The 27525-nt window shown below is 38.3% G+C and overlaps 1 protein-coding gene across 2 annotated transcripts in view; it reads right to left on the bottom strand.

The window, feature by feature from the left end:
• Window positions 1-2216: 2216 nt before the first annotated feature.
• Window positions 2217-27525, bottom strand: part of ST18 (ST18 C2H2C-type zinc finger transcription factor) — a 176223-nt gene continuing 150914 nt past the window's right edge. For both annotated transcript variants that reach the window (XM_075416160.1, XM_075416158.1), the window contains exons 12-21: window positions 21879-21994; window positions 18979-19041; window positions 18114-18182; window positions 13015-13077; window positions 12839-12919; window positions 11562-11783; window positions 9404-9492; window positions 7866-7969; window positions 5438-5581; window positions 2217-4630 (exon numbers count right to left, since the gene is read on the bottom strand). In XM_075416160.1, coding sequence (XP_075272275.1) covers window positions 4490-4630; window positions 5438-5581; window positions 7866-7969; window positions 9404-9492; window positions 11562-11783; window positions 12839-12919; window positions 13015-13077; window positions 18114-18182; window positions 18979-19041; window positions 21879-21994 — 1092 coding nt within the window. In that variant the 3' untranslated portion in view covers window positions 2217-4489. The remainder of the gene's footprint in view (window positions 4631-5437; window positions 5582-7865; window positions 7970-9403; window positions 9493-11561; window positions 11784-12838; window positions 12920-13014; window positions 13078-18113; window positions 18183-18978; window positions 19042-21878; window positions 21995-27525) is intronic.

The raw sequence follows: 27525 nt of genomic DNA, 5'->3' as shown, positions 1-27525 counted from the left end.
ACTCTGTGTCATTTCATGATAACTAGTTCCCATCAAGAAATCCTATGACTTATTATTAAAAAATAGAAAAAGAAAGTACAATATGAGTAGGATGAAGGGGCATTAAGAGGAAAAGCCATGACACAATTAGATAGATGCACTAAGCCAGCAGGAAAGAAGAGGTGCTTAATTAGTAAACAGAAATAAGACTGCAGTAGGAAACAGAACCCCTTGTCTACACCATAAACTCAAAACTTTTGTCATGATCACTTAAGAGACAGGATAGGCTTCCTGAGCTGATAGGACAGCAAATGCTGACTGTTCTTTCTTCTCTTCCTTCTCATTGGTATTTCATTCAATCAATGGAATTTATATTTTTTAATTGAATTAAGCACTTTCGTCCCTATTATAGGCATAGGTATAGAACAACAATTAAAAATGGAAATTTCAGAAGACAGAATTGGTTTGAAAGGTTATTTCAAGCCGAAGGCTTTTTGTTTTGTTATTTTTTTTTCCCTATGGCTAATGTTAGCTTAGTAATGAATCTGGCTGAAATGTTCACATGATTCTTTTTTAATTGAGAAAGATCACACTGAAATAAACATTATCAGAGCAAGTTGTTTAAAGATGAAAGCAGGGACAGTAATAATTTTAGGTGATAATAATTTAATCAGTTAACTGTGGTTATCATATTTCCTATCCAAAACCACAAGGAAAAGTGTCTCTTTGCTCACAGTCCCTGTCTCAGATTTCTGGAAACATTTGAGAATACTCTTAGGTGTACGTAGAGCCTAGCATCCTTATACCATTGCCCTCCCCAACCTTATAAACAGCAGATAATCAGAATTAGTATCGATCTTTAAAAATTGTGGGGAGCTGCCTGTCTGACAATAAGGCCTTCTCAATTTGTGATTTGAATTTAGGTGCTCAGACAAAGTGAAAGTATTGGCCTCAGTCTTTATCTGTTTAGCATTAAGGCACATCATTGCTAAGGGAGACTTGCTTCTGCTTCATCTGTGATGTGTATGAAGAGATTATCCCTTTAGCATGTACAGACCTGAAGGTCTACAGCTAAAATTTAACAGCAACTTTAAAGGACCCTGAAAAATTATTATTTTATATTTATTAAGAAATATTAAGAAATATTACTAAAGTAACTACTAATTACTTAAGAACCAGTTCATGCTACCCATGGATAATTGTCCTCGAGCAAAGAAAACTCTAAACCCCAGTGGAACAGAGCTTCCCAGGGCAGATCTTTCTCTACCCCAGCCCACTGCTGACTTTACAGCTCCAAAGTCAGCAAGATTTGTGAGTATCCAGGATTCATGTCATAATTCAAATTTTGAACATCTGATCTATTTAAATGCAGGACATGTCAGTTTTTCTAGTGCCCAAGTTCATTTTGTTTTATCTATGTCTATTCAAATAAATAATTACCAGCTACTTTATGGGCTTTAAACTTACCTTATTTTCTAAATGAAAATTATTCTTGGTCTGTCCATGGGAAGTTGGAATCTGACACAAGAAATGCTCCTAAAGCCATTAGCATGCGTTCTAAATAAAAGTGGCCTGTTTTCGCTACAATGAGCAGTGAAAAAAGAAAGTCCATTAGGTACTGGAAATATTGTCTTTCTAAAACCAGCAGATCTTTATTTGTGTAACATCTAAGCACTGCAAATCTCAGCAGAAAATTGCACTGGAACAGTGGGTGGTTCCGAACTGCTGGAAACTTTACAATGGCTTTTATGTTTAAACATCATTTAGCAGCTGTTAAAGGTCAGCACAAATCCTGTACTTTACCAGTATAAATGAAGGCTACAGCTGCCAAGAAAAGAATGCATTAAATAATGCAGTGATTATTTTCTTGATTTTTTTTCCCTTCAGAAGTGAAAAGGGCCTCTTAAGCAGTTCCATTTTTCTCCTTCTTATTTCAAATTGACAAAGTAAAACATTAATTAAATTATTTATACCAGAAATTTACTTACAGGGATGACACACTTTGTACACAAAGCAAGTAAAACATCTGACACATTGTATAGTGCCAGGTGCAGTTAAGAAAGCGTAATACAAGTCGGCTTCTAGAGGCTAAAAAACCTAACAAACTTGCTGCAGTATTTCATTATCAATTTTATTTCCTACAATACACCAAATGTACAGCACAGAACACAATTTTGTTGTTTTGATGTAAGAAATATTAATTGTATGAAGAAACAGTATACAAACTACTCCAAATTAAAAAAATGCATACATCATTGCTCTTTACAAAAGGTCTAATTTACAGTATAGCTCATCAATGCATTTAAACACAAAAAAATAAAAACAAAAAGAAAAAAAATCAGTGCACATTACAAAACACATCAAGTACAAGGGAGGCAAATAAATACAAACATACTTCACAGAACAACCTGAGCAAACAACCAAACACAGATAAATTAACCTGAAGCCATAGTAAATCATAATAATAAATACATAGGTCAGTAAGAGATTTTTTTTTACTTAAATAAAATATATAACAAATTTGTTAAAATATTTAGTAAATTAAATTTTAGTCTTTGTAATGAGTGAACTCATTTTGTATGCATTTAACAAGTATGACAAATGCTTGCTTTTTGTTTCTTTAGCAAGAACAATAACTTTAATAGCAAATTTTTGTTTGGTGTCCTCCTATTTATATTAGACAGCGCATATGGTAGCTTTTGAAAAATCGATTTAAAAATAAACACAGCTCCTAAGAACATACATTTCCCCCTGTCTAAACTAAGATCAGAGAGTTGAATCAACCCTCAAACAAAAAGCAAGCCCCACCTAATGCAGAACAGTGACCACAGTGCATGAGAGTTGAATCACTTTTGAACAGTACTTTTGTGCAGGAACAGTAATAATATAATTGTATATGTCAAGCCTGTGAATGCCATCATATTCAATCTAAATATAAATGAGGCTAATAAAAATAAACACTTTCATTATAGCACGGAAAAATTAAACACACGCTAGATCCATGTATACATTTACACTGAGGCACATATGCACATGAGGTGTGTGTGCATACAAAAAAGGCAGTTTAGCTGGTTGTTTATACCTTTTTCTTAAAAAAAATAAATATAAAAAAAACTTTTGAAACAATGCTTAATTACTTACAATCCCTGAAATAGACATTGCCTCTTTTATAGCAACCGCTACTTTCTGACAGATTCAGAAGTTCCACATCCAGGCTAACCAGATACCGAGGTGCACGCCAGCACCTCCGCACAAGTGCTCATCTGTCCGCACCTCCGTCTGTCTGTATGCTCTGTAGCACTTGGTACCCTACCAAAAGACTGGTAACAAATTCAGTATCAGCCTAGTCTTAGTGAAGAAGGATGGGAGAAACCACTCATGGTGTTGCTACTGCTCATTCAAAGAGAAAAGCAAGCACCGTTGCGCTGGAGTGGTATTATTCCTCTCCAGACCGCTGCCTTCTCAGCTGCCCTTAGGTTCAAACCAGTATTAAATGCCATTTCAGGGGAGATGTGTTCGATTCATTATCTACAAAGCCTTCAGCCTGGGATGTGTTTGCGTTTTTCGAATTCAAATCCATAGCAATACTGGTCACTTGGATAAAACTTCAACATCTCGTACTAAAAAAGTACCAGTCCTATCAAGTTATCCTTCTTGTTTAGAGAGAATTGTCATTGCCTTCCATGAGCTAACTCTGAAAAAAGCTGCAGTGGTAAAATAAATCTGAAGTTCTCTTGAAACATTTTAAATAATCATTCGCATAGGCTAAATCACACAGCCAAGTCAAGTGCTTTGCTGATTGCTATATTTCATTATTGCTAACGTGTTCTTCAACACACTGTTTTCCAGCATACTGTGCTTTTAAGAGCCCAGGTTCCCCACTAGTGGGCATCATTTAACTTCTCATTCCATGCATCTTCACATCTCATGTTGCTGCAAACCCATCTCTGATACAAAGCCATTATAAAAAAGCAGGATGTGAGGAAAATAAAACTAGAACCACGGTTCGGTCATTTGTTACTTTCATAGGTTTTTTTTTTCTTCCTGTACAAACCCAGCAAGTTATTTAATTTACAGTATAACTTTCAGTCTATTTAAAATCCAGTTGGAAAATAAATTAATAAACACATTTGTAAAAATATGGCAGGCCGCAAAAATGCTGTTAAAAGATAAAAAAAACAACTCTTTGATTAGAAATAAATAAAAAATATAAAAAATAGTCACACACACTTTTTACATTCACTTTACAAAAACTGAGTGCAAAAGAAGAAAAAAAAGGAATTGTACTGAAATAAATACAGTATACTAATAGAGTGCATTGCTGTTAATACAAATAGTCTGTTGCAGTTTTATTCTTTTTTTTATGTCAGCTGGGAAAAAATTAGTGCAATGTTGCAATTGTAAATGCAGCATGGCAACCTACACCCCTTAGCAGTACATGAACTCCTAACAGATCCATCTGGAGTTTACTGCTGTTAAGTAATTTCTGTTGCCCAGCAGCTTTCACATCCTACACATGGATGCCCTTCACTGCCTGTTTGATACTTTCCAGCAGAGCTTTGCATTCGGGGGAATAGTCCCGTTCCAGATTGCTGTACATGTCTGTGAGTGTATTTACATATGCTTCGAAATTCTGCTCACTGATTGGCCCCTAAATGAAGAAAAAACAGATTATAATTGTAGGAGAGAAAGTTCAGGCCAAAAAAAAACCCCAAGCACCCGAACCCAAAGCACGGTAAAGCAGCGATGTGGCGACTGGGGAGAAGTTGTAAACAGGGCAGCCATCCAAATTATTGGAGAGGTTGTAGAAATGGAGTTGCATGTGCTGGGGAACATGCACTGTCCAAGCAAGAAAAGAGGTTGGAAATATTATTGTCAGTGTAACTTCTTTTTTTATTGTGGCCTGTTTGGCTCTGGGATTGCAGCTAACATCCCTGTCACTGTCCTCACCTAAGCTCCCAGCAGCACGGTTGAGATTGGGAAAGGGGATGGTAATTCTGGAGTCCCAAGTACCTTTGTGGATTTGGCCTGCATTTGCAAGTAAGACATCAAGGGCATGGAGTTTTTGAGAAGATAGAGCTTTGTGGGCTCCAGAAAAATCGCTTATATGGAACAGGTTAAAGTTTTGATCTAGGAGCAAAGTAAATAAGGATTCCCAGAGTGAAGTTTTCCCTCTTTGTGCAGGGTGGACATTCAGATAGGGAGGGACGAGGTAAAAGCCTGTCCTGCACAGTGCGGTACAGGGCAGAGATACCAGGGCTGGTCCAGTCCTGGAAGCAACGGCACCAGCTATCACACAGATTTCATGATCCAGCATCTCTGCAAAGCAAATTAAGCTAAAAGAGCTCTCTGCTAATGCAGCTCCAGTGCTTCTGCTGGTCCCTGAGCTTGCTCATCTGCCTCAAGTGCTAGTAAAACAGTCTCAAAGAAGGTGCAAATCTGCTGGCTGTGGTCTTACCATCTGTGGAAGCTGAATGTCAGCGAGGCTGGAGATGAGGGCTTGGCTTAAGCCAGCTAACTCCTTCAACAGGCTCTCATTGTTCTGCTCTATGAGTTTGTTCTCTTCTTCTATTGTTTTCAAATTGCTTTCCATAGACGTGATCTAAAAGACACAGGTATGCACAAACATGCAAACAGACCGACCCTTGGCAGCGTTGTAACTGCTACTTGAACCCAAAATGGCAGTCATGTGATTACAAGAGGGGCTATGATGCATCTGAAACTCAGGTATGGGCTTTTTTAAGACAGATGTAACGCCTCCACAGAATATTCAGAGCAAAGAACAGGTTGTATTCGCTCTGAACCGTTGGACTTTGTTGTTGGCTCATGGAGAAACCTTGTGGAAGCAAGGGACTAGAGGGAGGAGGGAACTGAGCAGAGGGGGAAGGTCAGTGTGGAGCTGGGATGAAGAGAGTGGCTGCAGCGCTGGCGGAGGGAAGGTGAAAGGAGGCTGATGTTTACATTTCTGTCCTGCTCTTACAGCATCCCTGCTGATCCACCACAATAGCAAGGGCAGGGGTATTAGCTGTTGTGCTACTTTCTTGCCCTGCTCCTGGGCGGAGGGTAGAGCTGTGGGCTTGGCTGGGATTAGTGACAAGGCTGATGCTGGAAACAATAAGAGAAAAATAGAGTGGAAAGGAAACTGAGAGGTGGAGCGCACAACGAGCATCGCAAAGACAATCTCTGACCAACAGAATGGAAATGAGGGTGTTGGAAAGAGCAGGAAAAAGCATCCAGGGTAGTGACATGGTATCTTTTTAGTGTGAGCGTGCTAGGAATACACGCAGCTCTGAAGGCTTATATGTCAGAAGCAATTCTGAAATACTGAAGGCAGCAGTGGCAGGGCCCGGTTCCCTGCTGCCCAACTCCTCGCCCTGCAGCATGCAGCAGAGCAACGGGGCAGGGCAGGACCAAGGGCTGCCAGCCCTTCACCTGACCCCAGCTCCACAAGGCACAGAGCAATGAAGTCACATCCACCGCTGTTATGCCCACCCGCCCCTCGTTAGGATGCCCATCTCTTCACTGCTTAAATGTCTTTCCTTTCACTTCCTCACACACCATCATACATCAAAATTGTCGCCAGGGCCAGGAACCCCTTTTTGCCTGCCTGCGATCCACTAGAAGCTGTGCTCTGGAGGATGTTCGCAGCAGCCTAACACCTCTCCGGGCTAGATTAACAGGAGATAGAGCAAGTCATATAGGGGGTGTGTTGCTTCAGCTGTAGTTCAGCTCAGGCTTTGCTGCTCAGACTGGCTTCACCAGGGAGCAAGTCTGACGAGAAGAAATCTGACTGCATAAATTGAGTGATCTCTATGCAAACAGCACAGTGATCATCAGAGATAACTGAAATAAGTTTCCTGAAATAAGTGTCTGGAGACACAGGCAGCCCCCGCTCCCTCCCTGCAGTGCTATTTGGGATGGATATTCCCACAATCTTTGCAATGTAAAGCCAGATCATTTAGATCCAGCATAAGTGGCATAAACTTCATGCTTATTTAGACCGTACAAGCGACGGTTATTATGAGATCATCCTGAATCAACACTGTACATTCCAAAGTGGTACAAATACACAGGGGTATGATTACACTCAGTTTGGCTGAGATCAGTTTAGCCTTATATTGAGTTCCCAGATCTCATTTAGGACCTTTTTTCTTAAACTCTTACTCCTAAAATATTGAGCAATCTTCTGCTCCTGCTTTTACCCAGTATGTCCAGGTGAACTCCCAGGTGCATACAGAAGTGTCTGTAGGGCATATTCAGCCAGTTTAGTCACTCCAGTATACAAAAGGATGAAAGAGAATGTCTCTTTTCCACAGCTCCTGTCAAACTGGTCTGCTACACAAATTTGCAAAAGGTGTCCATTCTTTACCAGGTGCTGCCTGAAGGCAAAATTCAAAGTGTTTGAATAGCTGACAGTGGGTGAACTGAACGAGGAAGATTTTCTTAGATACACATAAGAACAAAGTCAACTCGCATTAAGAGCTAGAGTGTGCTGGTAAGACCTAATACCCTCCCTAAAAACAGCAGTCACGGGATTCTGCCCAGTTTGGTCAACAGAGGTTTGGTCAACAAAGGGAAATTAATGCTTTGTTTGGTAAATATAATTTTTCTGCTTGCCAAGTTTAGCTCCAAACTTCCCTGAATTTGGCATTCACAAGATCTTTAAGACAATACTCAGGAATTCGCTGCTTATTTACAGAAAACAAACAAATACAAACTTGGCAAAAAATCACATAGGATTTTGGTACTTTTTAGTGCCACAGAGTGATGGGAAAACAAGTGCAGAGGACAGTGTGTTTAAACGTAGCATTTACATAGCATGTAATTTATTTATTAAGCTTAAACATAGCATGAGAAAAGGTAAAATTTTCACGTTAACGTCATACCTGGGTTTGAAGTTTCATCATATCAGCTTCAATTTTAAGATTGGATTCATTCAGTTCTTTTATTTCCTCATCCAAGTGTCTGATTTCTTCATCACTTTCAATACCTGCAAATAGTTGAAAATACCAATATCAGATTTAAAAAGTCCACATGTAAACGGATATATGAGTAACAAGCTGCATTGTGTGTTACAAGCTTTTGATCAAATGGCTCATCCTTAAATTGTGTCTGACTTTGCTTTTACTGTCAAAGTAGTTTCCTAGCTGTAGAACATATACGCTGAAACATAGAAGGGGCTTTGAGTCTTTGTGTTTTACAGTTCTTTTTTCCAGGGCAACATACAGCTACAAGCTGGAGTGTACAGTAAGTAAAAATTGCCCAGAAAGAGGGAAATTTATCATAAAATGTGAGAGGGTGTTTACTATGGCTTTTTTTTTTTTTTTTCCTTTTTAAAGAAATGTAACAGCAGCCCTTCTTTTGCAGGGAACACCCCAGGGTAACGTCTCCACTAGTATAATTGCTGACTTTAGTAAGCTTATCTGTACCTGCTTCTGACCTTGCAAGAAGTTCTATGGGGGCAAATCTCTGTGCAGAATAACTTCAAGAAGCACAGCCTTAGTTGCATATGATAAATAGTGAAATTTAAATAACAGCAAAAGGAAAATTTTCAGGAAGCTAACAAGCATTACAGGAAAAAATGTAGGAAGACTTTTACATCCCCGCAAGTTAGGTAGCAAAGAAAAGAAATCTTCAGGTCTTTAATGAAAGCCTTGTCCTGAAAAATAGCGAGCAGCTACAGCTTCTGACAACACATGTCCCTCTTTCTGCTCAGTATCACTCTGACACCAGCTCTGCCTAGATATTTGTGCCACTGTTGCTATTACTGCTTTAAAACCTAAAGCCCTGAACAGAGTCTACTGGGGAGCCAGCTTGGGAAATCAGTAAGCAGCAGTCCCTGCCCCAGTGAAAACATAGACACATGGAAGCAAACTCATTTGCCCAGTGTAACACAGTTGTTTTGCTAAGCAGTTGGAGGCATAAAGAATAAGTACACTGAATCCTGGCTTAATGCCCAATTTCCTAAAGCATGCCATATAAGAAAGGAGCCTTACGCTTGGGTTAGCAAATTTGTCCAAATACTACAGATACTAAACCATGTAGTGTGCAAATTAGGGAGAGGAGTCAATTTCTGCACACAATATTTGTCCCTTCTTACCTTAGTCATCAGATAGCTAAATCGTCCTGATCTGTAACTAATAATTTATTAGTAATAACAATATTGAAATCATCTCCAAATCAAAAAGTAATGCTATGAGACAAGATGAGAGCATACCCTCAATATTGAGTTATCATGATGTAAATGAGAGAAATTTTACAATCTTTCATGCAAACATTTTTGTTATTCAAGATTTGTTACTGCTAGAGACAACTGAAAGGAGTGAGAATTAATGCCAGAATGGCATAAAGGGGCATAAGTATAAATGGGAGTCAGGGCCCTTCTATCTGAATAAATGTCATCATCTTTTAAAAATCTCCTTACCACCACTTGCTTTAAGCTTGATAGTCATTAATTCTTCCGAAATTTTGCCCTTTTTTATGGCTTGTGCATTCAGAGGACAACCAGACAGGCTGAAATGGATAGGAAAAAAAAAACATTAGCACCCACTTGAAAATGGCAACAATCCTTTCAGGCAATATTATCATGCACTTGGACAGACCTCTGTACCTAAGGTCACATCAGTATCTCCATTATAGCATAGCTTCGGGGAATGACATAACTCATCAAGAGCCAGTTAATTGTATATTCCAGCTTGAAAATTGGCACAGAAATCTCAACCTATATGTAAACACCTTTTAAGCATATTTTAGAATGAGCAGAATAGCAGTGGCCATTACTATTAATTTATGTGAAGATACATTTACAGAATTCTTGAAGTTCCAACACTTATAAATAAAAATTCTTTGTTGTTTTTAATGAGGGCTTGTGCTCCAGAGGAGAGGGGCAGTATGGTCCTTAAAAATGGCAAGTTTACTATCCTAAAAAAAATTAGTTAATGGGGTGATTTCCATGGTGCACAATTATTGTATCATTTTGTTGATACATTATAATGATCAATACAATCATAATTCTGGATATACCCTATAGACTGTAATAGCTTTTTTGAATGCTTCTATTATATAGTCAGTTTGCTTTTTAACTACTGTTCACATTAAATAACATTTTGCTATTTCAAAGCTTACAATTTCATCAGCTGGTAATTATCTGAGGCAATTTTTATAGCCCACTAAAGGGCTAAGATAAATCGCACTGTCTTAATACTATCTTTATAAGTAACAAAGAAGAAATACCCATATGCTGAAGAACTGGCAGAAGGATTTGTATTCAGATGTAGCCGAGTAAGGAGTGAAGGAAAATTTTGTTCCACAGGAAAATGATAGTTTTGTGTGTGTGTGTAAAAATCAAAAGCAAAATACTAACAGACATGGTGTTTCCACACAGAGAAAAAAAGAAAAAAAAGCTTTTGTGGGTTAAAGTTAGCTTCACACTGGCTTAACTAAAAGCTATAAGAGGAAAGACACTAGTTCTCCGGTTCTAAAATGCTGCTTAGTGTCTCTGCCCAGAGCAGCTAACTAACTGGAAGCATGTCTCAAAGCCATGGGTTACTTATTAGGTTTCAGATGTTCTAGGAAAGGATATCACGTTACAAAGCTATATTTTCTACCTCATTTTAACTAACATGATCGGGAGTGTTATCCAGCTTTATGTAGGGTAGCAATTGCCTGTATGAGTTGCAACCAGCTAACATATTATCTATGTTATTTGCTTAATTAGCCGCAATTTACAGTAGTGTCTTAATGTTAAGACTTTAACAGGAGATGTAGATCATAAAGTTTAGATGACACTGGCCTCTGACTGAATTTGTTCAAGTCACCTTGGACATTCTTGTATCCGGGAAGTTGGTTCAGAGTGTTAGAAAGAAAGCAAAGAAGGTACAGAATGTAGACTTAATTCCCATTATTACAGACAGAAAAGCAAATTTTGCCAGGTATTAATTCAGATTCTGTAGCCAGATTCTTTTAGTAATATTGAATGAACGTGGTCAAATTATGCCAGTGTTTTCACAGTCATACATAAAATTGTAGTTTATTGTTACTAGTTATATGTGTGATTCCTGCTTTTTAAGGGTAGCTTTCTTTGTAAGATTGTTATAACTTCAAACTTGTGTAATCCATGTGAGTTCCACATGTTTACTTTTTTTTGTGTGGTTCTAGGTATTTAAATACAAAGTTTATGAACCCAGACTTTGCACTGGTGGAAAGATGAAATTAATGCAGCCATTGCTCTTGCTAAATCTTTTCTGGTGACATTTCAACAATATTGGTGTTTTCTATAAAAGATATACAGATGCAACTCCATATTTGCCTAAGGAAGAACTAATTTTAAACTGTAGAGAAACTGTGCTAATCTGAAGAAAAGACCTTGGAAAGTGACATTGCAATAGGAACACAGAAAAAAAGTAAAAAGTTGATCCCAGCTTTCTGAAAGTTATTCTGATCTATATTACTTCAGCTGCAATGTAAGTTATGTTGTTACTTTAAAGACTTCAGCACAATTAAGTCAGAAAGTAACCTCACGTGTTGTCTATTCAACAGCAAAATATTAAGGAAAAATAAAAAGAGAAAACTCAAAGTTATACCTTCTGTGGGTGACAAAAACATTATTAACATGACCCAGCCCGTTGCAGCCTGGCAAAGGACAGTGTGGCAGCTCTTGTTTGTTCAGTTTCCAGGATAGTGAAGACCCATTGACAGGACTCTCCTTCTGTCTCTTGGCAGCCAAAGGACAACCAGAAGCAGTGCGATGAGAAGTGTATTTACCTGATATGTGACCTTGGCCATCACAGCCTATCACTGGACATCTACAGAAACACAGCAAAAGAACCCCCGTTTTCACTGGAAAGAGCAGGCGAAGACAGTCTCAAGAAAGTCTGAGAAAATAATTCCAACTGCCTGTGCCACTTTGCATTAATGGATTAAGACTTGGTCCCCGGAGGCACACTGTACCTGAGCATCCAATTCACGTCAAGTTGAGTTATGGGGTTTCAGCTGATCTTAAGGTTAGGCAATTTAAAATACAGTCATACAGCCTAAGAAACTAAAACTTTCATTTAGATAGTATGTTACCAGAAAAGAAAATTGAAACTCTATCACAGGCAATAAATCACACTTCTACCAGTGTATGGAAAATCAATATTCTCACCTCTCTGTCTAGGTTTTTGGCATGAAGCAGAGAATGGGTTCCTGCATCTGGAAAACTTCTACCATCTCATGCAAACACTTGCAAAGAAAGATCTGGGATTTTTTGTGCTGCTCTGTCAATGTTATGCAGCCTCTCATAGATCATTAGCAAGTATTAAGAACAACATTTTATACAACCAAATCTTCATATATATATTCTGGCAGTTATCATTTACTTATTTTAACAGAATGTGCATTCAAAGTCAGGAATTTAGTGAATCTCTGTAGAGTTTCCAGTTTTCACTTAAAGTGAAATTTTCATTTATTTATAGAGGAAAGACGTGAGATTTACATATATTTAAGTTCTCTGGGACATATTTTGAAGACATCACTCTGATTTAATTAGTTGATATGTTAAGATTTCATTACAGGCAGAAATATTTTGTTTTCCTTCATTTTGCCAATTTTTCCAACCAAGTGGCACTTTCATAGCACTGTTTGAAATAATTGGACCAATGCAAGCAGATATAGCAATCTTTCCTCACTCTGCAAGCTCCAAGGCGATGGACTCCACCAGCTTCTCTGGAAGAAGAATCACTTGATTCGGCTCCAGCTTTAGGCCCTATCCTCATGTAGCTCGGATTAAGTGGGGCATCTCCTGTGATGCTTCAAGTCCTGAGCTCTTATTGGCTTTTTCCCCCCTTCACTGGTGGTAGACCTGTGCTTTTGTACTCACTTAAGTTCAGGGTCTTCTTTTTCTTCCTTGGTAGGAGTCACTTTGATACCTCCTTTCCTGGCACGAGGACAACCAGATAAGCTGAAAGAAGCACACAGAATAAAAGCCACCTCTTTCTGCTGCTGCTTGCTGAGAACCCTGAGCGCAGCAGCCCCGTGTGATGGGATGGTTTTTACCTTCTGTGGGATGCATAGTTCCCCGTCACGTGGCCAGAGCCATCACAGCCAGGTGTTGGACACCTATAGAACAATACAGGGAGCTTACAAAATACGGCTTCAAAGGTACACAGTAAATAGCGTGTACCTTCTGCATTTGCCTAGGCTGGAAGAAAGAACAGCAGAGCTTTTGTTGAAAGTCAAAACCAGTTCTTGATGATTTTTTTTAATTGAGCAAACTGCTTTCATTTTATTTTGTTTTAATAACAGAGTTTTAGCAAGGAGTGTGAAATATATTGCATATGATGTGTAGATTTTATCAGTTTATAACACTGTTTGCACCAAACATTTTCCTTTGTACAGGATCAACATTGAAAAAAAACCTGCTTGACATAGATCTATTTGTAAATTTACTGTTATATGTTTGTTTGTTATTCTTCTGATATTTTCAGGTATGTATATAAATAAGTACTTTGCCAGTATTTACAGAAGAGGAAACGGAAGCAAAGAAGCAGTTTTACATTTGGACATCAGTAGATGATAGCCAGAATATGAATTTAATATTTTGTATATTCTGTCACTGTAAGCATGCAACAGGACCATATCTTTCCAGCACTACATTCTATTGGGTATTCAGCTTGACAGTTGGATTATGCTTATGTCTCATAGTTAAGGGGTTTCTGTGCGTGTATGCAACAAACAAGCCTTTTGAAGTATGAATGTTTAATGCTAAAACATCCATATGATGAAAAGAAATAAACCTGCCTGTTACTGTGTTTTTTCCAGTGGTCTGGGAACGTGGGCTTCTTGCTTGCTGGTTGTACGTGAAGAATGTTCTCCAAAGCCTACTGGAGTCAGTAGGTCTTTTCACTGACTTCTGTGGGGTTTGGAGCAGGACCTTACTGGTGGCACCTTCCATTTCAGAAGTTCAGAATTTTTTCTTTTCTCAATTAAGTCTATTGTATTTTTTGTGTGGGGTTTTGTTTTGGTTTGGTTTTCAGAGAAGAGAAATACACCTTAACACACAAAGCAGTACAAAAAAATATATCTACCTTTAGGAGCTGTGCCAGCCATTTCATGTTTCTGTACTATTCAGCACAAAGTTCTTACGCTGAGCATCCCTAAGAGCCTTTTGAATGTTATGATTTTTACAGAGTATCAGAATTATAGAAAGAGTTGTGCCAAATAATTTTGTGCTGGACCATTAAGGAAACTCGCTTTGTTCAATATTCTCTGAAGGGTTTCAGCTGTCAGTGAATCTTTCCTGAGGTGAGGAGATGGGTGATTTAATCTAGTTACTGGTAGGTTGCCACGGAGAACACCTACCAATATAATTGTAATATCACATCGGAATGTGCAGGTGTATCTCTTCACAGAATATGTTAAACTATTTTTCTGCAAAAAATTAATTTGTCAAAAATGTGATTTCTTCTGGACATGACCAAATTTATTCACTGATTCAAGTAGAATTCAGCAAATAAATTCAACTGAATAAAGGGGACACATTTTTTTTAAAGATAATGTCAAAACATGTCATGATGACATTTTCTGAACAAAACATTTTGTCAGAAGGACTTGCCTCATACTGACAGAGAAGGTAGAGGTGTGGGTTGCAAAGTTCCAGATATGGTCGAATGTGTAGAGCTAAGCGTTGACCTGTCTGAGTGTGGGACAAGGACTGGGCACAACGTCATGTGAGGCAGGCAGCAAGGGCAGATGTCTGGAGAGAGTGAATGCTCACAAGCAAAACCAGAACACCTGCCAAGTACTATGGGTATTACTTTTGGCTAAATGTTTTATCAGATGATCACAGATGGAAGACCTGTCTGCATAGAATAGACGTGGATTTTAATTCAGTGAGAGCTCTTTGTGGGAGACATTCAGATCGTGAGTCTGAGAGTTATGGACTTAAACAAGACACTGAACTAAATTTAAGCCTCCCCATCTGTAGTTACCACTTCTGGCAGCAGTTAGATTTCACAATTAGAGTGCAAGGTATTCTTGAGGTCATTAAAATGTGAGGCTGAGATGTTATCAATACTGATGAAATTATAAGGTGATATTTCAGGTGGACTACTGACAAATTAGAAAGAAGCTTCACTAGCAAGACTCCTGGACTTGACCATCGGTTTGGTTTTCCAAATATTGGTAATATCCTTCTATAAATTGTGAAATTCCACAATACAAGTTACACCAACAATATATTGCCTTACAGTCAATGATACTGTGGATCTTCATCAGCTTTTAACTGGCTGATGAGTTTGGACTGGTGCCCCAGCTTAGGCAGTCATCCTCTGTTTTGGATTCCTGTGCAGAGCCAATAAAATCAGATTTACACTGGAGGGCCAGAGGCCTCAGGAGCTCAAGCTAAAGGATATAATCTCTCAGGTGGGTATAGGTTAAAGATTCTTTGATATTTCATCACGTTTGCTTTCCAAGAACAAATATTTCAGTGATTTCACATAGAATTTCTTATAACTGTGCGTTCAGTACCTGCTATTTTGTCCCCTTCTCCAAGAGGGTTGCTTTATCTTTAAGTAAAAGAACTACAACTTCAGTTAAAATCGATACACTGAGCTGCAGATCTAGAAGCATTTCTGGTACTTTTACTCCCTGGAAAGCTCACCAAGATGGTTGGATATGAACTTTAGTTAAGATAAACTCACAGAGGTCAGCTGAGAAAGCTATTGACTGAAATAGGTCATGCTGCGTGTGGAAGATGGACAGTATCAATGTGTTGCGTGAAAGCTATCCAGAAGAACTGCTAGAATCTCTCATAAAATTGACATATAACCACTTCAACAACTTGTCTAAGGATAGAACTGAATACCTATTCCTTAAAGTTTCTGATCTGTAAGTGAGTATCTTTCTAAAGTAAATTTAAAAATTCTTTAAGGCTTGATAAGCAGCATTTTGGTGAAACAGGATAACCAGTCATAATTATCACTTATAGCTTTAAGATCTTTGAGTCAACATCAACTTTAATATATTTTAATTTGACCATGTTAGATTGGTCTGTGCAAGCAAGAATCCTCAGATAAAAATTTATTGAAATTGACTCAAAGGCTCACTTTCTGAACAGATCTTTCTTATTTCCAAACTGTAGTTCACATGGAAGCCTTGTATCTTTGCTGGCTTAGAGTTTCATAATCAAAGCCAAAATCATATCTTGATTCTGGCAAATTAAATGTGAATAACATTTGGAAAAAATACATGGCTTTTTCATATTCATGCCTAACTACATGAAGGTACTTTTGTGGCCTTATTCTGTGAGCATTTATGCCCTCTGATCACATAGCAATAGTAAAATTAACTATTGATATCACTGTACTACACCAGTTCAGGCACGACTGCAGATTTGGCATATGATTTTTTTTAGCCAACACGTATCAAAAGCATAGATTTGTTTAAAATTTCACCTGAACAATGTTTACAAGAAGCTAAAATAAGGTGGTACATTTGTGGAAAATAATTTTGTTTAGCCCTTTTTCCTTTTGCAAATTGTCTGTGAACAGATTTCGATTTTTGCTCTTTTTCTAGTTAATTGTAATTAAATACTAAGTGTGTTATGCAACATATTTCTGTCTGTGAAATGTTCATGAACTTTGACTTTGTCTTTCACAACTCACTTATTATACATGGCGTACAGTGTGCAGTTTGTCATTTAAGTCATATGCTGTTGCTCCTCTTTCCTTATGGCATGACCAAAACTCTAGAAGCGCTAGTGGAAAAATAACCATATTGGTATGCAAATTTCCTTATTCACATATGAATATGGGGGGGGGGTGCTGCATGAGGAGCAACTATTCAAAATATTTGTGTGAGTGTCTATGTATGGCAGAAAGCCAACAAAAGCAGGGACAAATATATATGACTCAGCAAATGATTTCAAATTTGTCAGCATTTTCACAAGTCAGTTCCTTGCTTCATGTGCTGCTCTTTTTAAAATAAACTAAATCTAAATTTTATACCTTTGAGACTCCAAGGTGGAAAAACTGAAGCATTGTGCAAGTGTATCATTTTACCTGCTGGCTTTGGGAACTGCTGTGAACAGTTGCCCGCTATAAATGGCCTTTCTTTGCCATATTACTGCATCTTGAGGAGGTTCAACTCCATAGCTACCACCAGTTTGGCATTTTGATTATAATTCACTTTTTCGGACACGAAGATGAGACCACTAACATTTGATCTGAAGAAGCTAACTGGTGATTAAACACTGAGTCAGGCCTGAATGTAGTCACACCTCCTATTAATACTCTTAGAAAAGCATAATAGTGCCATAATCAGGCTTTATTTTCTTCTGTATGGACTAGGGATGAGCCTCAGGACAGAAAGGACGGTCACGGGGTTCTCCCCTTTTTACACACATTCATGAGTTTTTCCAAGCCATCTATTACAGGCTCCAATTTACAAGTTACAGAGGGAAAGCTATGAAAGAACTCTAATTATCCTTTCCTCTTCCCCACATCCTTATTGACAAAGCCAATTCAATAACTAGATGACTGTTTGCCAGTGCCTCTCTTGACTACAGATTTTTGAAATATTCATATGTCCCTATACATCTGTCTATATAGCAGAGCCTGCACAGTCCTTTTGTAAGTGACATTTCACGGTGAGATTTATGCCAGCACAAAATCATACGACTTGGTATCTGCTTCAGTGACATTAAACTCATAGTATATGGTAGTGAATGATAAACGATTTGCGGGAGTTCTGGTTTTGTTTTTAGATTTATTCTAACCAGATTTATTTCTAACTAAAGAATTCTAATTTATTCTAACTAGATCAGACTGAGTTGTTTGCCAGAGCTGTCTTACATGTTAGGTATTTTCTATTTCTCTCTAACTCAGAAATACTGTGAGAGCAGCATTGCTCCTAGTGTTTACAATTTTTTCCTCCAGGTCCTGGTTAATTTGTTAAAATGAAGGGGTACAAAAATGAAGAAAGACAAGTGGAGAAAAGTAAACTCCTTTCACTCATAAGCTTTCAAACCAATTCACTTCAAATTTTGGACAAAAGTTTGATGTAACTCAGAGCAATTCAAATGGGCAACTGCATGTGGGGAACATGCTGATTGAAGATAAATAGCAATAACATTTGTGCTATTACCAAATACTTACTTAAGCTCCTGAGAGTTAGCAGCCATAAGGGATTTTAATGTCTTGTCAGCTAATGGGCACCCAGAAACACTGAAAAATGAATGATGTGAAATGTTTAACTAAAACAGAACATTTTTTTTCTTAAAACAGCAACATCCAGACAATCTATGACTTAGAATGGGAAAAAAGAGATCCTCAAATATTTGCCCTTGTCAGAGGAGGGGCAGTCAATGTCAGGCTGTAGTTCTTAAACTACTGGAAAGATACACAGTCAGGGCCAAAGGTTTCTAAGCCCCTGTAAAGCTTTGCAAGTGGAGGCAGTGCTACACAAGAGTCCTTCCTTTATGTTGCCTACACGAAGGGCAGGTAGAACATCTGTTTCATGTAGCTGGGAAAAGGCAGAAACTGCTTCCATCCTGCTCCCGAAAGGAAATGCAGGAAATTATTGTTTCAACCCCTAGGCTGACAGTAGGCTATTCTGAGGAAAATATTTAGCATCCTCAGATTATGTTGGCAGATCTATTAATTTCAAAGCCATTCATAGAGATATCTGTATAAACCTCATTAAAATCTCATGCACCAACAACTGTACAGAGACTGCTTGTACACTTAGGGAAATGGAAACTTTACTAAATGACTTATCTACAGGTCTCAGCTAAGACATGCAGCTACAGTAGCAAGCATATGGTGCTTAACTCCACCAATCTATTTGTGGCAGACCTTCACAAAATATAACAAAACCAGGAAAACGGTCACATTTCTGTATGGATTATTTTCTGCAAATTACTTTTGAATACTTTATCCGTGGTTAGTATAAAAATTTTCAAAGATTACAATAGCTACATGTAGCTCTATTTCCTGCTTTAGGCTTCCTGTTTTTTCTTACCTGCGGTGTGAGGCGTAGTTTCCTGTTACATGACCGCTACCATCGCATCCTGGAGTTGGACAGCTATGCAAAGAAGATGCAATGAGAAATTAGAGTATGTATAATATACCACATAGCTCACCTTATCCTGCAGTGAATTACGTAATGATCCTTAGGGCAAACACGTTCATCATTCTGCATCTTAACACTATCATGACACTGCAGAAAACTAGCAAAACTTACATGACACTTTTGGTTTTCAACTATTACTTGAAGCGTAGATGTAAAATGGTTTTCCTGTTTCCACCATGCAAATGAGTCAAAACCTTATTTTTTTAATCTATGTATTGTGAAACCAGCACTCTTTGTGTAGATTTTTTCGTTATGACTTGGGTTCTTAAAAGCGCAGTTTCATTACCGGTACCAAATTTTGACAGCAATTCATTAATGTTAGAGCTGAAGTTTCTGTATCACACAGGCCAGAGAACAGTAATATTAAAAAGAATTCCCTTGATTTCTGACTAAAATAGGGCACCTTCTTTGGAAACATATCCAATCTGTACTTGCTGACATCAGTGAAAAACTAGGTGTTATGGTTGCTTGCAGAATAGAAAGCATGTCAAGCTCACACAGCTGAAGTTCAGGGTGAGCACAAAAGTTTCCCAAGATGTTTCCCACCTGAACTGAGAAGCGATACAAAGGCGGTGTACATTTAGCACAACAAATATGTCCCTTTATGGCAAGAGATGGAGGTATGTTTGACCTGGAGAAGGTGTTGTAGCTTCTGTTTTACCTCAGCCCTTCTTCAGGCTTAGCACTGAGCTCATTTATCAAATTGGGATACAGTCTTCTGCAAGAGGGCAAAGATACCAAAAAATGCAATTTGTGCATGGAGGAGGAGACGTAGGTGAATTACGTGTATATTTCTGCAGTATTTTACAACACTAACACCAACCTTTCAGAGTCACTTTGTAAAGGGCTGTGTCTTCTTTCACTGGATAAGAAGGGCAAGAAGAAACCGTACAAAAAAACTTTTAGCTGGTGCTCCACAATAATGAGGAAGGTGTACCTAAGATCCTCATCTGGCTATTTTTTTCTGAGCTGGCAGAGTGCTAGGAACTTTTTCAGATCTGTAAAGAATCCTTAGGAAGACATTAGCCCCATTTTCACAGCTCAGTTCAACCAGAGCAATGCAGTTATGGGCAAGATAATGAATGTGGAAAAATAGAAAGCACATACTAGGAGGTGATATTTATAAATTAGTTCACTGCAACTGAGCTAACCACGTCAGAAAATTATTCTCTGCAAATGCTTATGTCGTTTTAAAAACTTCCTCATGATGGAGCCACCTGTACTGAATTGTTCTGAACAAGTTCTGAGCTCATTGGGATCACAGAATTGCAGTCTGATCCCCATATTACTTGTAGATTCTTCTGATAAATAAATCTATTTATTTAATTTTCTGGACAGCTACATTTTAGATACCTGTTTCCACTCACTGTGTGAAAATAACACAATAAAACCACTGTAAGCTGATCATTGCCCTAGTAAGTACTCTGGGTATTATTACCCAGGAGAGTAGAAAAGTAGTTTACAGACATCCCAAAAGAGATCAATATCACAAAGGAATAAATATTACAAAAGAAAAGCCATTAGTCTTCAGCAAATAAACTCTCAGTGATTTTTGTATGCATTTATTTTAGAAGAGACAAACCTGACCTGTAGCAATTTAGGTCATGAACTACAACTGCAGATATAATGTGAAGAGTAGACAATGTGCCGACTGTACGGCACAAAGGCAAAGAATCACTCTTCATGGCAGCTTGCCCCAGGGAAATGCATTTTCCAGAGACAGAGGCAGATCTAACTGATTCAGTGCCACTGAGTCTGGGGAGCGGGAAAACAGGAGACGAGATGCGACTCACTTATTTATGGGTGAGCCTGCAGCAATACGTTATGGATGATCATCACTAAAGCTATACGGAGTGCACTTGCCTAGAGACCTACTCTGGTCTGGGACAGAAAGAAAAGTGGTCGCAAAGTCCTAGTTGACTATTGCAGTGAAAACCTACTGGTATCAAAATGGTGGTGTTTGAATCCAACGGGTTTTTGCGAAAAGCCTAGATGAGATTATAATAAGAGACTAGTGTTATGAGCTGGTTGGGACAGTTTTACCGAACAATTCTAAATTGAAACAAGATGTTGCATGCAGAAAGATTTAATGGAATTTGTTTGCAGTTTTAGACAGTAAAGCTTTGGAACTTCAGAGCAAGAAAGTGAGTCTCTGTACTGGGGAAAAGAGAGTATTAGCCTATTCTCCCAGAGTGTGAATTTGTGCATCCACTGGATTTTCAGCAGGACAGATTAACTAACTCTGCTATGAAGGGAGCAAATGAAGGACTTAAACATAGATTTCCTACAGGTTGCAAAACCCTTGGGCAGTTCCTGTGTGGTGTTTTATTTTTTTATGAAGTTTGCATGTTTCTTATCTGAGAAATACCGACCACTTCTATGCAAGCTCTCAGCAGTGGATCTATAACAAGATGGTACAAATTAATTAAGTTTAGCTAATTATGTAAGCATTAGCACAGCCAATTTGTAGCACACTACAAAACTGTGTATTTTGCAGAAGGAGTTGTTGCCCATTTGTTACCTATCTATTTGAGGAACAAGGAGTGATAGCCAGTATAACATTAGTCATGAATCTGTCCAGATCCCTGGCCTACCCTGGCTTGTTTCAGCTCCAGACCTCACGTCTACCTAGTTGCATACCCACAGCAGGGAACTAACTACCTGCAGTGATCAGTCGTGCAAGTCTCCCTGCTCAACTTCTGAAAATCTACTCCAAACCAGCACTCAGAACAACGGTGTAGTCAGTCTTTAGCAGGGCAAAGGAAAATGTGACATTTTTTGCGACTCACGTGATGAGTTCCTTTTTGAGATCTCTTGAATGGAGCTTGGGTTTTGGACTTGGTATGGAGACATCGCCTGGATATTTCTTTTCCTCCATGTTTTCCGGAGAGCTCACAGCATCTTTCTGAAATATTAGATGAAAATGAACAAAAGGTTTCTCTCTTCAAGTTCTCCCATATATTCAACAAATAACTTGCTGTGGCAAGAATAGAACCTCTTGGGAAACACTAAAAAACCAGTCTTAAGTTACAATGGAGAGAGATGAAGAAAGTTTAGTACATCATAGTTTCAGGTTCTCATAGTTAGATTTTTAAAAATGTTGTGAAATTATTTCTGGAGGCAGATGCTGATTTAAGCTGTATATAGGGAAAAATGATTTTTGATTTACAAAATGGTGATAACGGCCAAACAAAAATACACAGAGAAAATAAAAGTAGTTCTTGGATACATAGAGCCAAACAAGACTTCATGAAGTGTGTTCTTGGTTTTTCTGTGCAAGTACGTCACTGAGTTTTGCATACAGTTGTAGTGAGTACCATTGTAGTGTGAACTACAGAATTGCAGTCATAAATTGAAAAAACTATTTTACATAAACATATGTAAATGCAAAGCTCTTTAGGTCTGTAGAATGGAATTTTATCTAATTCAAAGAGCAGATTAGATTCTTGTTAAAATAAAAATCGTAAGGACAAAACCGCTTTGAAAATTTCTTAGTGGCAGGCTGCTAAGGATAGTTCTTGATTTCTACAATTTGTAGATTGAAATAATCACTGCTACAGTGCTGTTTGATGGATGGTATGGACCATGAGCATTTGTTCCCTCGGGAAGGCATTTTGGAAATTTGGAGTCTTGAAATTATATTTTTGTTTTTTGAAAAATCTTCTTTGATCACTTTAAAATAGCTTGGTTTAAACTGTTTTGAGAATTAATGCCTTCAATTATTATAATTTTTATGGAAGATAAGTATTTCCTTTCTGGAGGGATGCTCTGTGGATATTGTATCATTCAAGAATTCTCCAAAGCACATAGCATCAATTATTAAATCTCTATTAATCCTTTCTGGGAATTCCTATTGGTTTTGCGACTCCATTCCAATACTCAGGTAGGTGTTGCCCAGAGATTACCATATGCAGGAGCAGAAACTGCTGCCTGTGGTTGAGAGGAGAAGCTCCCAGCTCCTGCAAAACTCACAGAGCTGGAGCCGTAGATGCTCTGGGCTTGCGCAGCTGAGAAACGTGCCAGGGCAGAGGGGCAGGGGTGTCTGCAGAGCTGTTAATGCAGAGCGGAGGGCTGAGGAGAATCTGGACTGAAAATGGAGATTCTGCCTAATGGGACTTGTAAGCTCTGCGGGGGTGTTTCTTCTGATAAAGCTTCCATATGGTCCTCAATTCTGGCAGCTCATCTTTGCCTGTTTGGAGACTGGATCCTCAATATGACTTCCTTCTGCTTTCTGGTACTGGCTACCTACTGCCTACTGAAACTCACACTACACATGCATATAGAAACCATGCCATATTACTGCTATATCAATTACTACTGATTTTTGCAACCATATTTGTGGGGTTAGTTTGTTTGGGAATAATTTAATCTGCTACAAATACAGACACCAAAAATACATATATTAATCTTTTCTAAACACTCTTTCATAGTAATTATTGAGTAATTATTTTAAAATAAAAATTAATTTAACAAAACACTGATATATTCCAGGCTTTTATAATTTTATTTCTAAAAGAAAACTTCATATATCATGTAACAGGTAAAATTAAAACCAATAAAGATATTGTTAAAATTTTAGTACAGAAATAATAAGCAGTTGCAAGTCCTCCAAACATGGAAACCAAACTACTAAAAACCAAAAGTGGAAAAATAGATGTCAGCTTTGTTCAAGATTCAAGAAATCTCAAAGACAGATTTCCAACATTGAGTCAAATCCTGGTTCCAGTGGCATATTGGCATGTTTTTGCCACTGCAGTTTGCAGAATGCGATTTGAGTTCCTGACTCTCTCTGTCCACAAGTTCTGACCTGCCTTTCTTATACACACCTAAATGCAAATTCCTACAGGGATCATCACCAGTGTAAGTCACTGTAAATCAAAAGCTCTCAAAAGAAACAACAAAATGGTGACTTTCTGTTGCCAGCTGGAAGGGGTAAGATGTCAAAATAACTTAAAAAAACACAGATAAAAAGGTTTTCACTTAATGTAACAGAGGTGGAAGAAGGCTGGTTTATCATTTTCTTCTTTAACAACTAACTCTGATGGGCTACATCTGTATCACTGAAGTGAGGACCAATGGTCTGTTTCTAAAATTTAATGCATGCCTTGGCTGGATCTTAACTATGTATCAAGACCAGGCACACATCAGCCTCTTCCACTTCTTGTCCGATGTACAACTGAGAGGAGCCTGGAGTAGCAGGTGGTGGAAAGACCACTGTGGCACTCCACGGGGGTCCTAAGCTGTGCAATGTACCTCAGGATGCCACTGCAGCAAACAAGAATAGCCATGACTGTTTCTGCTGCAGGGTATATTAATATTTTCATATATGTGGCTTGTGTTCTTTATCTCAAATGAACGATATCTCTTGATCTTTTGCACTGTCTGATACCTGCTGCACAGAGAAGACTGATCAAGAATTACGTATATCAAGGCTTGACAAAATACTATAGTATTGCAGGTCACAGCTTCATTTAATGATGTTTCACTGAATCATTGAACAAAAATAAGATTGCAAGATGAAGGTTGACGTGAGTACATCTACAGCCACCGGTATAACTGATACTAGAGGGTTTAGAATTGCAGTATTTTCATTTTCTGTCTGTGCAATACTTTTGTTTTAATCTGAATTGTGATTTTTCTGAAAAGGCTTATTCAGATTTGTAATTTTTTAAAACCAATAGCTATGCACACACATGCATGCACAAACATCTGCAATTTCATAGTAAGCACTCTTGTGAAAAAGAAAAATTCTAATAAGGACCAAAGTGGGAATACTATTTGTTTCCTAGTTAACATCCCTTAATATATTTCCCAGGCATGAGAGAGACATATAGACATTTAGACATAGACATTTAAACAGGTGATTTCTTCAGCATTGTCTTAGCATGTTGTAGAACACCTGGTGTTACTCAAGCAGCACGAAATCTTCAGATGTGTAGAAGCTGCAAAAGGAGGACAGTGCAAAGTGAATGTAGGCAAGGGAAAATCGAATCTCTGCCTTTCCAGGACCTTACATCATATACGTGACCTAAAAGGGGTTGCATCTGTCTGAAATGAGTAGGTCAGACCTAAAGACTTAGTATTTTTTGGTCCTCTGTACTTATGACGGAGTTTAGAGCATCATGCCTTGGCTTGTGTGCTCCTATAGTGATTTAGCTTTAGAGGGAGTGATAATCCTTGGGGAAAATACTTTTAGTACTTCCTATTTTTTGGGCTCTTAGGTGCTGATCATCACAGCTAGTCAAGTCCAACTGTATGTATAATTTTTCGTTTTCTATTTGAATAGATTTGTAACTAAATGGTATTAAAATTCTGAAGAATTTCAGACTGAAAAAAAAATCAGAACCAGCCCATTCGGTCCAAACACTACTATTTTCTGCAAAGAGCATGTGTGTATTCGTGCATGCTACAGAAAGAAAGCAAGCAATGAAACTCCATTAACGTACAGATGGAAGTTTATATTGATTTCAGCAAAGACCAGAACATAATGGTAACATGAATAACAGATAATAGCATCTGGCACTTTTAACATTTTTAATCCCTGAAATCTTTGGAGAACTGACAGTTGAACTAACTGACAGCTCCAGTTATTTCTCAATGCTTTCCTTTTGGAGAGATTTTGAGCTTTTTCCAAATTCAGAATTTTTTTTGTAAGGGGGCATCTGGACAGGCTATTTTGCTGAGAGAGAGAGACAATATTTTCTGGAAATTACCACCAAAATTAAGCAACTGTTGTGCATATGAACCAGATAACAATGAATTAGAAATAGATATAATCAGTCATTTTCTTTGCATGAAGATAACTGCCAGTCTTCGATTTATAAAACACAGCCTCTGGCCCTGAGATCACTGGACATGTCAACACTCCCTGGGATGGCAAAAGCTCACAGCAGAGGTCTGGGGCCAGATCCTCAATTAGGGACAAACTGCACAGTGTCAAAGCACTGAGTGCAAGGGGCAAGAGTGCCTGAGCGCGGACTTTTATGTCCTGTCACGTAGTCCACTGATGTGTCTGGCTCCCTGTGGCACTAAGGGGCAGGGAAACAGCCATGAACCCCTCATGGCCTTCCGAAAGGCAAGCAAGGACTGGGGGGGGACGTGGAGGTGCTCCTGCCATGGCTCTTTCGCTGAGCTGCAGTGGCAGCAGGGAGGAGGAGCAGCAGGACAGACGCCCTGCCAAGTCTGCGACACCGACTGATGCCCTGCAGCAAGGCGGTTCTCTCAAAGCTGAATGTGTTTGCTCATTATGCCGCATTAATGGGGAAGAGCCTGAGCCCTCAGCCTACCATGGTGTCAAACCCGCTCCAAAATCCTGATACAGGGACTGTGCTCTTATTGCTGAGGTAAGGAGCATCATCAGCCCTACAGAGGTAACCTCAAAGGGCTCTTCAAGACAATCCAGCCTTCCAGAAATGATCCTCTGTGGTCCAAGCTGTTTCAGTGGTCGCATTACAACAGGTTACCCAGTGCTGACAGATATTTTTCTTCACGCAACTGAATTATCTTTCATTTCCAGGTATTTTGGGAATTGGAGACCTGGAGACCTGAATCCCCTAACCTCAGCCCTAAGCAGATTTAAGTGTCAGTTTTGATATTTGAACAAAAGATAGTTTTCTAATAAACATAATGTTCACATGCTAGTATTTGATATATAAAACCAAGTAAGGAGGAAAAGTATTTGAAGCTGCATTAAAACTCCATATAGGGACATATTTTAGTCTGCTTCAGAAAGATATCACTTAGGCTTTTCTATGTTAATTACCAAGATTTTATCTAATTAACTTTTGAAGGTGCTGGTGGTCTCTTCTTGATTTAAGAAAAATAAAGCAATGTATATTCTGACAGCCAGGCTCAAGAGAAAAAAATAAAACCAAACTCACCAGCAAAATAGAAGAAAAAGAAAGAAACACTGTAAGAGACTGTGCTGCCTTGTTGCCAGGACAGAATAAACAGACATGAAAGTGCAAAAAGAGAAACAAGACCAACATCAAGAAAATTATCAAGTTCGAAGTGGCAATCTAGAAGGTCAGCCATAAAAGTTTGAAAGTTAATAAGTAAAAGTATTTGCTGAAATTTTTGTTGCTCATCTTTGTTCCTGCAACTGCATTTTCAGGTGTGGGCTTTTACATTTCCTAGGACAAGTTGAAAAGGGAAGACACCTCTGAACAGTTATCTAGTATTTCTATGCTGTTTCCTTATGGGATAAAAAATATTTCAATTCATGGAAATTTTGTACATTACTCCTGTGCTACTTTTTGTAAACAAAACCTTCAGGAAATTTTAACAATTTTGTGTTTCTAAATTTGTGCTCTCAGGCTCTCTTCTGGACCACTGGACTCACAGTGAGATCTAAGACTCACTGGCAGAGATTTCCTGAAGTACATTAAATGTAAAATAAAAAGTTTTCCACTGAAACAATATTGCAGGCAAGGTTCT

This window comes from Opisthocomus hoazin, chromosome 3, assembly GCF_030867145.1.
Source record: "Opisthocomus hoazin isolate bOpiHoa1 chromosome 3, bOpiHoa1.hap1, whole genome shotgun sequence".
NCBI lineage: Eukaryota > Metazoa > Chordata > Aves > Opisthocomiformes > Opisthocomidae > Opisthocomus > Opisthocomus hoazin.
This window is presented reverse-complemented; position numbering and strand designations above follow the sequence as displayed.